At 36.5% G+C, this 16,517-nt stretch overlaps 1 protein-coding gene across 1 annotated transcript in view; it reads right to left on the bottom strand.

Annotated features, from left to right (window-relative positions):
• The window catches only part of nompA (no mechanoreceptor potential A), a 156,412-nt gene that overhangs the window by 46,690 nt on the left and 93,205 nt on the right, over window positions 1-16,517 (bottom strand). The window contains exons 9-12 of the mRNA XM_067139958.2: window positions 16,415-16,516; window positions 4,222-4,685; window positions 3,252-3,376; window positions 2,967-3,133 (exon numbers count right to left, since the gene is read on the bottom strand). Coding sequence (XP_066996059.2) covers window positions 2,967-3,133; window positions 3,252-3,376; window positions 4,222-4,685; window positions 16,415-16,516 — 858 coding nt within the window. The remainder of the gene's footprint in view (window positions 1-2,966; window positions 3,134-3,251; window positions 3,377-4,221; window positions 4,686-16,414; window position 16,517) is intronic.

Here is a 16,517-nt window from a genome sequence, read left to right as displayed (position 1 = left end):
AAAGATTAAAAATGATCGGTTTATAATCAGAATAAATACATTGAAAATCTACAGCCTGTTTCCAGTCATTCGACAGGGTGAGGAATGGAATGAATAAAACTCCATCTAGCAGCGACAATATGAATTGTGCCAGCTGCCGAAACCTGTCGCACTCCTCTGGGGCAATGATTAATGAATGACAAATGAAATGAAATGATATTGGAGAGCGTTGCTGGAATGAATGATGACAGGGAAAACCGGAGTATCCGGAGAAAAACCTGTCCCACCTCCGTTTTGTCCAGCACGAATATCACATGGAGTGACCGGGATTTGAACCACGGAACCCAGCAGTGAGAGGCCGGCGTGCTGCCGCCTGACCAACGGAGGCTCCTTATAAATACATTATGAACAGTAAAATCAATTGGTCTCACCTCGTTTTACACCCCACCACCGTTAAGTTTATTTACACCCCACCCCCCAAAAAAACTAAAAGAAGGCGTGTTTCTTTATGTTTAAAGGAGATTCCAAACAACAATTTTCACGTGTATTACCTTCAGTTCTGAGATCAAAATAATTAGCTTTTTTCACTTTCATACCCCCCCCCTCAAGTGAATTTTCCGGCAAAATGTACTTGTTTCTTTAATAGTAAAGGATCTTCTAAATACCAATTATCACGACTCTAACTTCTTCAGTTTTTGATTTATGTGTCCTCATGAAAGGAATTCAACTCCTTTTCACTCCCGCCCCTCAAGATGATTCCCGCCCCCCACCCAAAACGGGTTTTTCTTTGTTTTTCAAGGAGATCCAAATACCAATTTTCCCGTCTGTAGGCCCTAACAACTTTAGTTGTTATTAGATGTAAGTATTCTCATATAATTAAGTCAATTAATTTTTCAATTCTTTCACCCCTCTCCCCATTCATTGGATTTTCTGAGAATACATGTTTCTTTACTTTTAAAGCAGATTCCAAATATCTAATTTCACGTCTGTAACATCTTCATTTTTGAGATAACGGTAGCCTAATTAAAATAATTCAACACCATTTTCAGTCACTTTTACACCCCGTGCACCCAAGTGGTATTTCCGAAAACTGAAAATACACGTTTCTTCATTTTTAATAAAGATAAAAAATACCATCTCTCACTTCTGTTACATGTTAAGTTTTTCTTAGATATACTGTATAAATTCTCATTTTAAAATTTCACCCCCTTTTTAGTTCCTCTTAAGAGGAGTTTCCAAAAACAAATCACCTATGTTTTTTTACATTTACAGGAGATTCCAAATACCACTTTTTACGTCTGTAACATTCTACGTATATCAGATATTCTGTAGATATAGTCTTTCAAAAATTCACCCCAATTTGTCACTCCTGTTTAACCGCCATTAATTGGATTTTTCAAAAACAAAAAACAAAAAAAATGTTTTCTTTATTTTTAAAGGAGATCCCATATACAAATTTACAGTTCTGCTATATCTTCAGTTTCTGAGATATATGTATCCTCATTAAAGGCATTCAACCCATTATTCACCTTTTTACACCCCCTCCTATTGGGATTTACAGAAAACAAAAAATACGCGTTCCTTTATTTTTAAAGGAGACTCTAAATATCAATTTTTACATGTGCAATCTTTTAAAGTTTTGAGATATAGATACACTCATTTTAAAAATCCACCCCCTTTTCACCCCCCCCCCCCCCCACTATTTGGATTTTCCAACAGCAAAAGAAAAAAAGTTTCTTTATTTTTAAAGGAGATACCAAATACCAATTTTCAGATCTGTAATATCTTCAGTTTCTGAGATATAAGTATCCTCATAAAAAGGCATTCAACCCGTTTTTCACCCCTCCTATTGGGATTTTCCGAAAACAAAAAATACATGTTTCTTTATTTTTAAAGGAGATTCTAAATACAAATTTTTACACCTGTAAACTTTTAAAGTTTAAAGATGTAGATACACTTATTTTAAAAATTCACTCCCTTTTCACCCCCCTCATTAATTGGATTTTCCATAAACAAAAAGATACCTATATCAAAAAAGGCTTTCACAGCCGCAGATCTTATAATCACAGCAATAGAACCAGCTTTTGGGTGGTTAGGCTGTGTGCATTATGCAGAGTTTCGTCCAGGCGTGCCATTTGGACTCATCAGCTGGAAAATGCTGGGGCTGTACCTTAATTAAGTTTTGAGATATAGATACACTCATTTTAAAAATTCACCCCCCTTTTCACCCTCCTGTTAATTGGATTTTCGAAAGACAAAAATGCGTGTTTCTTTATTTTTAAAAGTGATCAAAAGTAAAAATGTTCAGGTTAGTAATATCTTCAGTTTCTGAGATATAATTACTGGTATCCTGATTAAAGGCATTCAACCCCTTTTTCACCCCTCCTATTGGGATTTTCTGAAAACAATAAAATAAGTGTTTCCCTATTTTTAAAGAAGACTCTAAATACCAAATTTTACATCTGTAAACTTTTAAAGTTTTGAGATATACATGCACTCATTTTAAAATTTCACCCCCATTTTCACCCCCTTAGCGACGGAATATCCAAAAATCCTCTCTTAGCGAGCACCTAGATCTTAATATGAATGTATCCCCAAAATTTCATTTCTTTATGTCCAGTAGTTTTGGCTCGGCGATGATGAATCAGTCAGTCAGTCAGTCAGGACAAGTTATTTTATATATATAGATTTACTGGGCAAACCTATCATATAACTAAGTTTTTGCTTTTTTTTTATTAGGGGTGGAGAGGGCACACATAGAAAAATATTTCTGCAAGGATCTGTGATGATAATGAAAGGAAATACTGTTTAATATTTTTGATAAGTTCCATTGTTGGAGCCTACAGGCTAAAGCCCTGACCTTCGCTATTGAAAGCACCAAATCTCTTGTATTGCTTGGAGTACCTTAATTCATTTTCACTATTTTCACATCTATTTATTTAAATGAAGAAATAGATGTTAAGTTACTGTTGCTGGTGTTCACTTACCATCCAAGCAGTCTCCTGCTACGCCTGTTCTCCCACCGAATCTTTCATAGAAGTCATAATCTGGTGTAGTCTCAAAATACAAGGGGTTATTTATATCCAAATCTCTTGTGTTCCGATCGCTGAGTTCACAGTTTTCCCTCTCTGCTCCATAGGATGGACCGTAGGGCCTGCAAGAAGGTAAATACTTTTAGTGTCCTTCGGGCTTCTTATGTTAAGATTTCGTTCATATAGAACTACATGTTCCTATATGATTTCAGATCATTGTGGTTATGGGATATATGATACCTGTAGTTGAAAGACAGACACAAAAAGTCTCGTGCATCAGCACATTCTCGTTCACAGAGTGGCAGTGATGGTGCAGAGGTGAATCTTCTCACGAACTGGCGTCGCACACGAAGGCGAACTCCCACCTGTGAAATGAAGCAGTCAAATGCATTTGATAATTTAAAAATCTACAAATGATGAAAATATTATAAGCTGAAATTGAATCAGTCATTGTTAAAAGGTACTATGTCAGTTTTTCTGTATTGAGATAATTGAAATAACCTGTTTTTTGCATTTAATTGTGAAGAGCTTTTGGTGTCCTATATAAGCATTATTCTTCATAATAGTATTATTCTAGAAAGGTGTAGGACTATTTATTTGGCTTTATCTGTCTTGAAATTGAAACAAAAGTAAAGAAAATTGTTGACTTAGTTTTTCTTAACAATGAATCACAAGTTTAATAAGTACAAGGTTTATTTTCATGACAAATGACATTTATAGCTGCCATTAATGCATATCACTGTATTTCCAATGAAAAGCTGCACAACAAAGGACATATAATTACATGGAATGTAGACCTAATCAATGTCAGTGACTTAGCGGAGAGTGTTGCTGGAATGAATGATGACTTAGGTTTGCCGCAAAAGAGAAGCAGTTTTTCTGGCATGGTGTTCATAACTGACCTGAAAGATGGGCGAAGTGTGTAGAAGCTGCTGGGCAATATTTTGAATAAACAAAAAATGAATTTCCCTTGAAAATTTCGTGTTTTGTTTAACACAAAACTGGCAAAAACTTATGCATACACTTGGTATACTAAATGTTATAAGCACATTGAAGCAGGCACATGTGTTCTAAACAGGGATCTTCTTGCTTGGAATGATCATTCTATCATCCCCTTTCTGTCATTTCTTATTGTATAAACTGTGATAACGTTAAGGTGGCATGCAGCCAACAGTATTTTAGCCTTTTATGCACATATGCTCACACTTACCTGTCTAAAGCTATCACCCTCATCACAGCGAGATGCAAAGGGTCGAGTACCACTAGCTGCTCCTCCGTAGAATCCATCTCCACCAATTGGTCCTCCTGGACCTCCTACTGGTCCTGGTCCTGGTCCACCGTAGCCACCAGACGGACCAACGTATCCTCCTCCTCCCCCTACTACACCTCCTCCTCCTCCACCCCCATAAGAGGCCCCTCCATAACCTCCGCCTCCTCCAGTGTATCCTCCTCCTCCAGTGTATCCTCCTCCTCCAGCTCCTCCATAGCTGCCACCACTGTATCCGCCATAGCCACCGCTACCACCACCACCACCACCACCACCACCATATCCACCATAGCCACCGCTACCACCACCATGGCCGCTGCCTCCTCCATGGCCTCCATAGCTCCCACCTCCTACATAGGATCCTCCTCCATAAGAGCCTCCTCCACTGCTGCCATAGCCACCTCCACCTATAATGAAGTCAGTACTGAGCATCAAGCATGGAAAGAGGAGATTTTAATAGAAGTACATTTAATGTCCAAATTCATTCTAACTCCTGTGCTCATTAATGACATAGATTAATTACTTATATGGTAAATGATACCATGATCTTTCTCTTTTACAGGACAAAAGCAACAAATTCTTAGTGAAACGTTGTTTCCCAGCAGTTTTGTATAGGTTGAAAAACCAAACCAAACCTCATGGCGCAACATCACCGAAGAGCCATGGCCTACCAACTGATCGTTGCTCAGCCCAAAGGCCTGCAGATTATAAGGTCTTGTGTTGTCAGCATGACAAATCCTATCGGCAGTTATTCTTGGCTTTCTAGACCGGGGCCACCATCTCACCATCAGATAGCTCCTCAATTGTAATAATGTAGGCTGAGTGGACCTTGAACCAACCCTCACATCCAGGTAAAAATCCCTGACCTGGCCAGGAATTAAACCCAGGGCCTCTGGGTAAGAGGCATGCATGCTACACTGCTGGAACCAGCTTTGTATATGTTTACCCGGAATAAATACAAATGACTAAAATATCTGATATTCAAGGCTGTGAAAGTACAGTATAAATCAAAACATCATATATAATTTGGTTTATTTGCTTAATATGTTATTGTTAGAAATAATCCCATTGTCCCCATAAGACCATTCTGTGTCAGTGCAATGTAAAGTAAATTGTAAAAAACAAACATAGAGGTCCAATAATGCTGCCCTACAGGACTCCCCCTCCCCACATCTTAATTGTTACTGGATCACCTGCTCTAAATCTCTGAGTTCTATTTTCTAGAAAGTTAGCCACCCATTCAATCACTCTTTTGTCTAGTCACTCACTCTTTTTCATGTCTGCAGCTTGCATATCTAATTATATGAAGGTATATGTTCCCTTCAATTTCATCTGGTAGTGTTACTGTTACACACTCCTTTTCTACTCATATTGTTATATTTAATACCTGACCACTTGCTACATGGATGTATCTACTTCATCCCATTCCATGCATCATCCTGTACTGTCCATGCTAGAAGAGGGTGTGAACAGTAGGCTAACTACTTTAGTTAGGGTAGTTTCATCTCTTCCCATGACAGAGAATTACCCTTATGTGTGTAGTAGAAGTGACTCGTGCCATCTTCTTTCTTGGCCTTTTCTCAGTCATTTAGGGTTGGCAATAATGTGGATTATGCCCAGGCCGAATACCCTTCCTGTTCTAACCATATTTGGAGGGATGTATTTTATATTGTGCACTTCTGATGGTGGTTGGTAGTGTGATTTGTTGTATGTAGATGTGTATTAAGATGATCACAAAAATCCGGTCCTTTAGTCAGGGAAATTAACTACATGCAGTTAATATCCTCAGACAAACCGGAAATTGAACCCAAGGCCCTCTGAACTGAAGGCAAGTATGCTGACCATTTAATCAAGCAGCTGGACTAAGTAACATGCATCATAATTTTCTGAAATGAAGGCATTGTTGTACCAATGCTGTAAAAGGTGATTCTAGAAGTTCTGGATGTTCTTTTGAAGGATAAAACTATGGGTTTCCTCAGATACATCACGTACCACAAACACTTGAACACCAACAACAGACTCATACCAGTTATCAACTCAAAAGCAAGGTGTCCTCATTGTTCTCATTACAAGAACTGGGTTTCAACACACTATCAGGGGACTGATATTCTGCAAGCCACTTTCAAGAGTAATCACTCAGAGAATGGGTGATTTTAAGAGCTTGTAGGCCTACCACAAAGAGAACAATAAGTACTTTTCACAAAGAGGTGACGTGAATTAAATACATCCACAATAACAGGCACCAGAGAGAGCTTGAGATGCAAATTTGTGATCGCAGCATAAAAACTGTTTGGCTCTTAATTGAAATTTGGTGAATGTCTGGTTTTTAACAAAGATGAATAGTCTTTATTATTACATTCTGTAGTGTTCAAATTCCTTGTGATTGTGACCAATTGGATGTTGTACAGGAATGTGGGTTTTGTACAGAGGATTTATCTTCAGAAATTAACACTTCCTCTCCCCATAGGCTATTATAATATGATCAAGAATGTTGAAGTCCATGAATACCCAAGGTGTAATCTAGAATCATAATGGAGATGACAGAAATTTGAAAGAATTCCAGTAACTTCTAACTTATACACTGTTCCTGATTATTCATGGAGCGATTCTTAATAATTATGAATCATTAAAGACATTGGGAGATGGTTATCTTCAAGCTAGTCTTTTTCTTATTCTGCTTAGCTACAAAAAACCTATGTTATTTTATAATGTTTAATACACAGTTCGAATAACAAAATTCTGAAATTTATTCTTGGGCAAAGGGGACTTTTCTACAGGTAGGAATAAGAAATTAGTGCTTGACAAACACGGTGTAATTTGTATCTGTAGGGATGAGAATTATTCTTCCTTGAGAGTCTCAAGATTGGCAGTTGAAATCTCCAGTCAAAATGATGGCAGGCTGAGTGTCTCAAAACAGTTAGTGCTGAATTTCTGAGCCCAAGTTTGCAAGTTCATTCCTAGCTCCTTCCAGTGGTACTTGAAAGTACTCAAATACATCAGGCTCATTTTGGTAGATTTACCTGCACGTAAAAGAACTGCTGGAAAAAATCCCTGCATTTCAGTGCTTCCAAAAACCGTAAAAGTAGTTATTATTAATCACTCTCTGAGTGCATGTTTGAATCACAACTTGCGGTAAACATTTCTTTTTTTTCATAAGAAGGGATTCAAGGTCTTTTAAATTGATATGTTTTTGGTTAATCTGTTGTAGTACATGTGGATCATCTTTTTAGAATTCCTTGTCCTCAGAGTATATTTGAACTTCTTTGTTAATATTAACATAACTGTTAATTTGCAACTAAATGAAAATTGAGCATTGTTATTCATTTGAATTATGCTTTCTCTCCTTTCTTTTATATAAACTTTGTATTTTTATAATAAAATTTTGACTATCCATTCACAGGAAATTAAGTACCAGTACAATAGAAGTTAGTTTAAGCTACAAGTAGACTGCATTACTACTCAATACTTGAATGTCTTGAAACAGACTATCTCATGGCTTTTAATATTGTTATCAATAACAAATATTATATTGCACTTTATTTTCTGTGATTTCTGTGAATTACTCCAAGGCCATAACTTTTCCTTGGTAGCCATAAATGTGCTCTAAAACTGTTATATTAAATAAATTATAGGCATTGTCAACAGCAAATCCTCCTCAAACTTATTGTACCAAATCAATTCCTAAATAGGGAACAGATGATAAAAGGTGTGTAATAACTGTGGCCCCTCAAAGGTATTTGTCCCCAAGGTAAAACATATCCTATAAAAGCTGTTCCTATTACTAGAAACAGAATTACAACACCTGTTGATCATGTATGTATATAGTTATATGAACCATAATATATTCCACGACCTACATGAAGGTAAAGGCAAATAAAGAAGAAAGATGCTCCATTTGCATGTAAAGTTCTTAGACTGGGTTGCCCCAGCCTTTTGCTGATGCAGTTAAGTTATTTTCTAAGGAAGGAACATATCCAATGGTGTCAAATTATTTGATATATTATTTTTCTCCAATCTTTAGATTGTTTTTAGCTTTGTTGACATGAATGATTTATTCTTTTATGACGACTTTGTTTACTTTCAATTTACGGATTGTATTTTTTCTATAAATTGAGTTACACTAATTTTAGTTTTTTAGTAGAGGTATGAATATTTTGTTCTAAACGTAAACATTTATCTATATAAATAAAAATGAATTGCTAAATGAGTTTCTAAGCGCAAAACTCGGGAACGGCTGGACCAATTTGGCTAATTCTTTTTTCCAAATATTCGTCGAAGTCCGAGTAAGGTTTTTACAAAGAGAAAAATTGGAAAAAATGCCTGGAAAAATGTAAAAGCCCCATTTCTCTTTTTCCATTCAAACTGTTCGTCTCTCTTTCCTTCTGCCACATTTGCGCTTAGCGCTGTCCTCCTCTAATCCAGCGCATTTGCCAAATGTCCGTAATCTCAATGTTATTGGTTAAAATGGGTGAATATCAGATTATATACAAAATTTCAGGCCGCATTTGATGCCGTTAACAAAAAAAGGTTTACAAAATAATTGAATGTGAAAATGATAATATAATGGAATGTTACCTCAAATGCAAAATCTTCATTGCATAGAACTTATCATGTCATAACTCCTATTTTATAATCACTATATTTGTAATTTTTTCACTGCTGGTAAAGGAACATTTCGTCGGTAAATGCAGAGTGGGTTGTTGTTCCATATGCTCTGCACTTTGACTGGCCAACTGAGCAGAGGAAAGTTGGCACGGCTCTACCGTGGCTCTACGCCTCTGCATTCAGGAGACGGGTCTGGGGCACAGTGCCGGACTTCACGCCTGGCCCCACCCGTTGGCTGTCCTGAGAATGGTTTTCTGTGGTTTTCCATCCTCCTGCGCTAAGGCGAATGCCAGGACAGTTCATAGTATAGGCCACGGCCGCCCACCCCCTCACCTTCTCCGCACATCTCCTTCACCGTAACAAATCTCCCGGCCTGAGAGATGGCATCACCGTCTAGGAGGCCTGCCTCCCCCTTCAGGGGAGGAATGAAAACGTTTAGTAGTAGTAGTAGTAGTAGTAATATAAGTAGTAGTAGGAACATTTCAACTCGATGTAGATAAGTTTGTTTTTAAATTTAAATGATAAGAACATGCACTGTTTGTGTTTCTTTTCAGTCATGTTCAGAGATTTTTATGTGCAGGCATGAAAAAGTCAGTCGCTGGCCAACTTCTTTGCTATTAAATTTGCATGGGGGATCAAAGCAAGACAAATGGTCTTCAGATATGGAACTTATTTTTAAAACAAACCCCAAGTTCTTATCTCACTTAGTTCTCAGTTTGTGATGGGAAGAATGTCTCCTTGGGTTTTGGTTTCGCACGGGCTGGCTGGCTATCTGGCTGCCTCGACTGCCGGTACGGATCTCCCAAACATCACTCTCCAGACAGTCGCATGCAGTGTCGTGTTTTGTTATAGTTGGAGACCTTTGTCTACCCTAATTACTTTTAAATTTTCGCTTCTCAACAAACAAGTTCATTGATTTCTTTGGTTGATTGGTTATTTTGTGTGTGCTTCCATATACAGTATAACTTACTCATTTCAAGGCTCATGCCACCTATAAGACGTGGGCGGAGCAACTTCGGTCAAAGAACTCGAAATGCTACAAGCCAAGCTAATTTTCAGTCTAACTGGACTGCACAACAACGTGAAGAGTGAAATGAAACTGAAAGGATTCGAATATCACAAACCCGTGCAGCGCGTCGTTCTGCTAATAATCTTGCAAGTTTGAATCGAGCTGCTTTCAGTTACGATGTTTCAATTGACTACAGTGCCTACCAATGTGTTGCTATTGGATCTATGCACTCGGTTTGCCAAAATTGTAAGGCATTGAAATAAAAAAATGAAGCTGCTGGTTTGTGTTGCGCAAATGGCAACGTGAAATTAGTGCCATTGATTCCACCAACAGATCCATTGTACTCATTGGTTTCAGGAACAGGAACAAATTCCATACATTTGCTTACAAATATCCAAACATATAACAACTGCTTTCAAATGACTTCATTTAGGGCAACAAATGTACTTCGGGACAATTTCATGCCAACTTTCAAGGTAATATATAACATTGCTTTCTTTTAACATATAACAAACAGACTTATCCCCCATATTGTTTTGTTTATTTTATTTAATAGTTTTTGTGACAAAAATAATAAACCTGTCCTTAATTTACAGATTTTTGAACTCGCTGCATTTGCCAGGATTGCTGCCTCACATTCTTGAATTAAAGGTCCGATCAGTGGTCATAATGTTACGAAATATCAACCAACTGCGTCTTTGTAATGGCACACGGCTAGCGGTGAAAACATTACTGAACAATGTGATTGAAGCAACCATTTTAACGGGGGAAGTATAAAGGAGAAGACGTTTTGATACCATGCATCTCTATGATTCCAACTGACATACCATTTAAATTTAAACGACTGCAGTTTCCAGTGCGGGTCGCTTTTGCTATGACCATAAATAAATCCCAGGGGCATTCATTGAGTGTTTGCAGCATTAATCTTGAACAACCATGTTTCTCGCATGGCCAATCGTATGTTGCCTATTCCCATGTTGGAAAACCATCAACTTTGTTTGTTTACACACCAGGTAATCAAACAAAAAAATATCGTATACTTTAAAGCTTTACAATGAAAAATATCTTCATAGTGTTCATTTGAATCAGTGTTTTCTATGATAGTTATTTCCTACGAAGAAAGAGGAGTAAATTTTTCCACATTATCTTCACACCATCAACTATTTGCAACAGGGGATAATTATGGCTCTGTGAGGGATTTGAAGACCTGCTGAACAGTTCCCATCTACGTTACAGTCAATCAGGGTTATTTCTGGGTAGTGATATGCTGTGACCTATTTGAGCATTTTCTTATTCACAATCAAGATATTAATATTGCAGGTAATGAAAACACGTTTTTCCAGTAGTTTGTTACGAACGTTTGGAACCAGTAGAAAAATAACTCATTTGATGTTGATAATGTAGTCATTTGCATTATTCTGATTTTTTCGTGCAGTACAGACTGAATTTCAGTTCGTTCCATTGTCATTTATTTTTGACAGAACAACGTCTGTTGGGTCAGCTAGTTATCAATATTGTTGAGTTTAGAATTTATCGTATTAAGCCTATTCGGCTTGCTTTTTATGTATTTAAATTTTTTGGATTATGAACTTTGTTACAGTATGTTTTGTTTGGACATTTTCAGTATGTGAGGGGGCTTTAGGATTATCTGTGTTGGTTTTCATAATTCGCACACATGGCAATGATTTTTTTCAGACATTTAGAGTCTTACAATGTTAAAGTTTATATTTACGAGTATAATTATGTTTTTAATCCCAATGTGTTTTTTATTGATTATTGACGAGTCTTTAATATATTTCATAACATTTTTTTAAATTGGGGATCTGGAGAGTTTAGTAATTTAAGCTATTATTTTGGTTGTGATATTTTATCTTATGGTATTCTTTCGTTAAGTTTGTGGATTTGTGCATTTATGGTTATGGCGAGAGAATCAGTCTATCGTGTTAAGTTTTGTATACATTGTGTATATATTGCATACTTATTTATACAATCTTTCTGTGTACATCATACGATAAATAATAAATAAATAAAGTTTTATAATCAATTGTTTCAGGTTTGTATTTTATTTTTACTATTAATATTGTATTTTATTTTTAGAAGTATGAATATATTTTGACTCTTTTTTGAAAGTAGTTCCCTTCACCATAAATCGAAGGCTTAGGCTCTCTGCATGCGATTCTGGTATCCACATCATGAGTTGACTAGGGTAAATCAGACTTCCTATGTACTTTCTTTTTATATGCATATGTCTATGCTATTCGCTGTGAATGAAAGCCCAAACCACCTCCTGATTCGTCTGGTTGACCGAGACCTTGGCTGAGGAGATAGACAAGCTATGGTGCGTTGGAATCACCTGATGGCACTAGTGTGATCACAGAAAGGAGAGAAGTAAACAAAATTTCTGATTCATTTGACTACATAGTGTCTCTGTGTAATGTCCATTTTACTTCTATAAGTTATATTTACTGATACAGATTAATGGAAAATTATAGAAATGTAGTCATAATTAATTTTCAGTTCCCTCGTGGTTAGATTATGTTAATATTGTTATCAAGTACAGAGTAACATCTTGTTCTGCTGGCATTCATAATGGTTTTCACAACAGTGATACATTTATTTCCTTGCCTCCTATTCAAAAATTCAGTAAGTTTCAATATTGCAATCGTGTGTGAAATTATATAGCTTCATTTGGTATTTATTTTCAGTGTTTACTGAGGTGATGTTTTCTTCTGTGTTCTATGAACTCATAATGTATTTTCAATCCCATGGTGGATACAGAAATGTAACAATTATTATATTTTCTTTCAGTGGTACAAAATTCCTTCACACTGTAGTGCATTTGAACACCAATCAAATTATGATACAGACATACAATAATCTGCAGCATTTTCATTGCTGAAAGACGAAAAATCTCTGTAAAGCCTAGCCAAGGTATATACCAACAGATTTTCCAAAAAAATTCAGTGTCAACAGCCACGTATTATCTGTGACAGGATACCTGTCCATCTTCACCTTCTCCCAGATAGAATTTATGTTTATCTGTCTAGCTTTCAATTAAATTGAATTATTTTAAATTTTAATGGTGATTTTTTATTGTTTACAGGCGTGTACTTACGTTTCATAACTGTGTATTGTAACGATTCATTGCACGCTATCAGTTGGGTTTTTCATTTATACGACACTAATGTCTTCTCTCAAATATTCCTCTGTGGATGGGGGTGGTAGGATAACATCCACAGTATTCCCTGCCTGTGTAGGTGAATAAATGAGATCCGCAGGTCTCTTAACTTCGAAGCGTGGGTTGGAGACATTGAGGCCCTTAGCTAAGTCCTGGCATTGCTTCCAATTCCTTGTGTCAGGCTATTCACTTTCATCTACCCTATCCGACCTCCATTGGTCAACTCTTGTTCTTTTTGGATCCCAACCATATTAGGTTTTTGAGGCCTAGGGAGTCTTTCATTTTCACGCCCCTCGTGGCCCTCTTCCTTTGGCCAATACTTTCATTTTTGGAAGTGTTGTACCCCTTTCATTTTTTCCCTCTGATTATTGTTAATAGAGGATGGTTGCCCAATTGTACTTCACCTTAAAACAATAATCACTACCAACACCACCACTTCTCAAATTTAAATGTAGTGAGAAACCTATGTGACCTACATGCAGATTTGTTGTTACTTCTGCAATAGTTTGTTTTCTTTAACTGAATGGTCAGCCACATGATTCGCCCACGACTTCACAATAAAACGCATATATTTCCGTTGAGAATTAAGCTTGTCATGTGGAGAGAGAGAGAGAGTTTTTTTGTGCAACCATTTGGTCATAACTTCGGCAAAGAAGGAATATTTAGGTACCGTAATCGTGGAAACAGCAAGTGTGAGCCAGATCATGGATATGAAAGAATTATCATTTACGGTATATAATTTATTGAATCATGTTTCAATTATTGTTTATTAGATTCAGTGCTTTCTCGAATAGCCTGGTCTAAATGTTCATCTTTTACATCAGCCACGCCTTTCACTTGAAGAACCCTTTTAGAACAGTGCGAAAGTTTGCTGGCACAGCATTTTCTGTAAGCTTAGGTATTTTTTTCCAAAACTCTATTAATTTCCCTTTTAACCGTGACAATTACACCATACAATTTTCTGACGTGTTGTGCGAATGAATGTCATCTAGTCCTCATAAGGAGGGGAGAGTTATCCCCTCCACCACCTCTATTCCTTGTTCATTCCGTCTGGTAACTTTAATGTAACTTTAAATAATAGGCTTTGAGTGGCATGTCTTTGAGACGTGTGGTGTAACTAAAGCGATATTTATAGACGTGTTACTGTCAGGGTTAACAAAGTAATCCTGTCTATTCTGGTGGTAAATGATTCCTAAAAACGTTTTATGTACACAGAAGGATTTTTAATAAATAATAATACATAACTAGATGTCAACACTTCTGAAGGTCTTCCAATGTATGCCTACCTTTTAGTTCCGCTTCCTGATACAGAGTCAGGAATGAGGTGAGATTAAATTGTACAGCATGTTTTATGGCAGGATGCCCTTCCTGCTACCAACCTCAGTTGAGGGGCGAGTGAAGATGAAATAAATTATGGCAAAAGGAATTATGTAAGGAGGCGGAAGTAATCAGCTGTGGCCTATGAATAGGAACTGTCCCAGAATTTATCTAGATGTGAAAACTGAAAACCACAGAAAACCATTCTCAAGACAACTGATGGTGGAGTTTGAACCCTCTCATCTCCCAAAGCTGAGCTTGGCTCCACACCCATAGTATGCAGCCACTCTGCTCAGTCAAAAGGTCTAATATTTAACAAAATTTAATTAACTTACAAATAGCAAATGTGAGAATCTGGTACTATTTCTGCATTAGAATAGATATTTAGCCTAACTTTCAAGACAATAAGAAGCAATTTATCTGGTCAATTCTAATTTGTTTATAGGTAGGGGAGTTAGGGACTGGAATAACTTACCAAGGGAGATGCTCAATAAATTTCCGATTTCTTTGCGATCATTTAAGAAAAGGCTAGGAAAACAACAAATAGGGAATCTGCCACCTGGGCGACTGCCCTAAATGCAGATCAGTAGTGACTGATTGAGTGGGATATCTTCAATTCAAGTAAATTAAAAGGAATATGTGGTTAAAAGTGCCTTTTATCAAATTTATATCAAGGTAAGCAGAATATTGTTACTTTATAGTAAATGAGTTTAATTATTTTGAAGTATGTATTGTCATGACAGTTGGTTGTAACAAAATAATATCAGAATATTATGATGCTGTTATGAGATACTCGCTTACAAGGAATATCATTTAAACTATTGATATTTATTATTTCCTATCAGATTCTTGTATGAACATGGGTGAAAGCTTTACCTTCATTATAATTACTATGTAATCACTTAAATTTTTATGTTTATTTACAAGCAAGTTCATTCTGTGGATAAACTTGAATTTATGTTGTACAATTGTCAGACTAACTGTAAGACATCTCACAAGAATACAACTCGTGCAACACAGCCGGTCTATCTCATTAGCCATGAACCGAGATGTTGCAATGAGTTATCACTCTGTGTTCCATGTGATGTAAGAAGCATGCTTAGTCTTCTTAAGAGGATGAGATGTTTCTCCTCTGCAAGACATAAACAATTTCTTTAGCTTCTTGGGACATGTACTCTCTTTTCCCAACCCTTTCTGTATCTGATTCTGATAGTTAAATGAATAAATGGTAATGTGATGCAGTCATGGCTTTGTGACTAACAATAGGTTAGCTAGAAATCTGTGCATGCCTGGTCTTATTGTAGGATAATCTGGGCACAGCATGCTTTCCCGGCTTCAGACTTGTTCACCATGTATGTCTATATATACATTCATGAAATAAGATATGCAATTGCAGTCATTTTCCCACTTGACTGAATTAATGTTCTTGAACTCATAGAAATAGATAACCCTTTGAGCTCTAATAGTCACTGATGGTGAGAACAGTAATGTTTTGCATTGTCAGTGAGCACAATAGATAATAGGTACAAACAACAGAAAAACACCTTATAATTTAACAAATACATATATTGGAATACATTTTATAAGGTTATGCATACAGCATACAGAAAATAGTCTAAGAAGAGCAACAGTTCTTGAGAACAAAAAATGAACTCATGATGAAACCACCACCAGCAATGCCACCACCAAGATCTATGAAGCCCATCATTTCAGTATAAGACAGTAATTTAATAGTTTAATATTTATATTATTTATATTATAAACACACAATTTGGCTTTCTCTGTAATGACATTTTAACAAAAGGCTTCCAAAAGCTACAATGGTGAAAGTAAAGCTTAATTTATTAAGCATACTGTGATTTAATGTTATGCCATTAAAATGTCGTATTCTTGATGATGTTATCAGTGGTAACTGCCAATTATGAATCCATATCTTTAGACACCTCTGATTTATTGGAGAAAATCTAGAATGTAAAATATGTGCTTAATGGAGTGATAGTATTATATTTATTAAGTGATATAGCTACCTATGCTATTGTAAGGAGGTCGATGGCCGTAGTACGTCGTGTCCTGGCCTAGAGGATCTGGTCGATAGTTAGGGCCAGGACCATCACTATCCAAATAGAAATC

This window comes from Anabrus simplex, chromosome 2 (assembly GCF_040414725.1).
Source record: "Anabrus simplex isolate iqAnaSimp1 chromosome 2, ASM4041472v1, whole genome shotgun sequence".
Taxonomy (NCBI): Eukaryota; Metazoa; Arthropoda; class Insecta; order Orthoptera; family Tettigoniidae; genus Anabrus; species Anabrus simplex.
The sequence above is the reverse complement of the archived record's forward strand: the minus strand, read 5'-3'. Positions and strand labels throughout refer to the sequence as shown.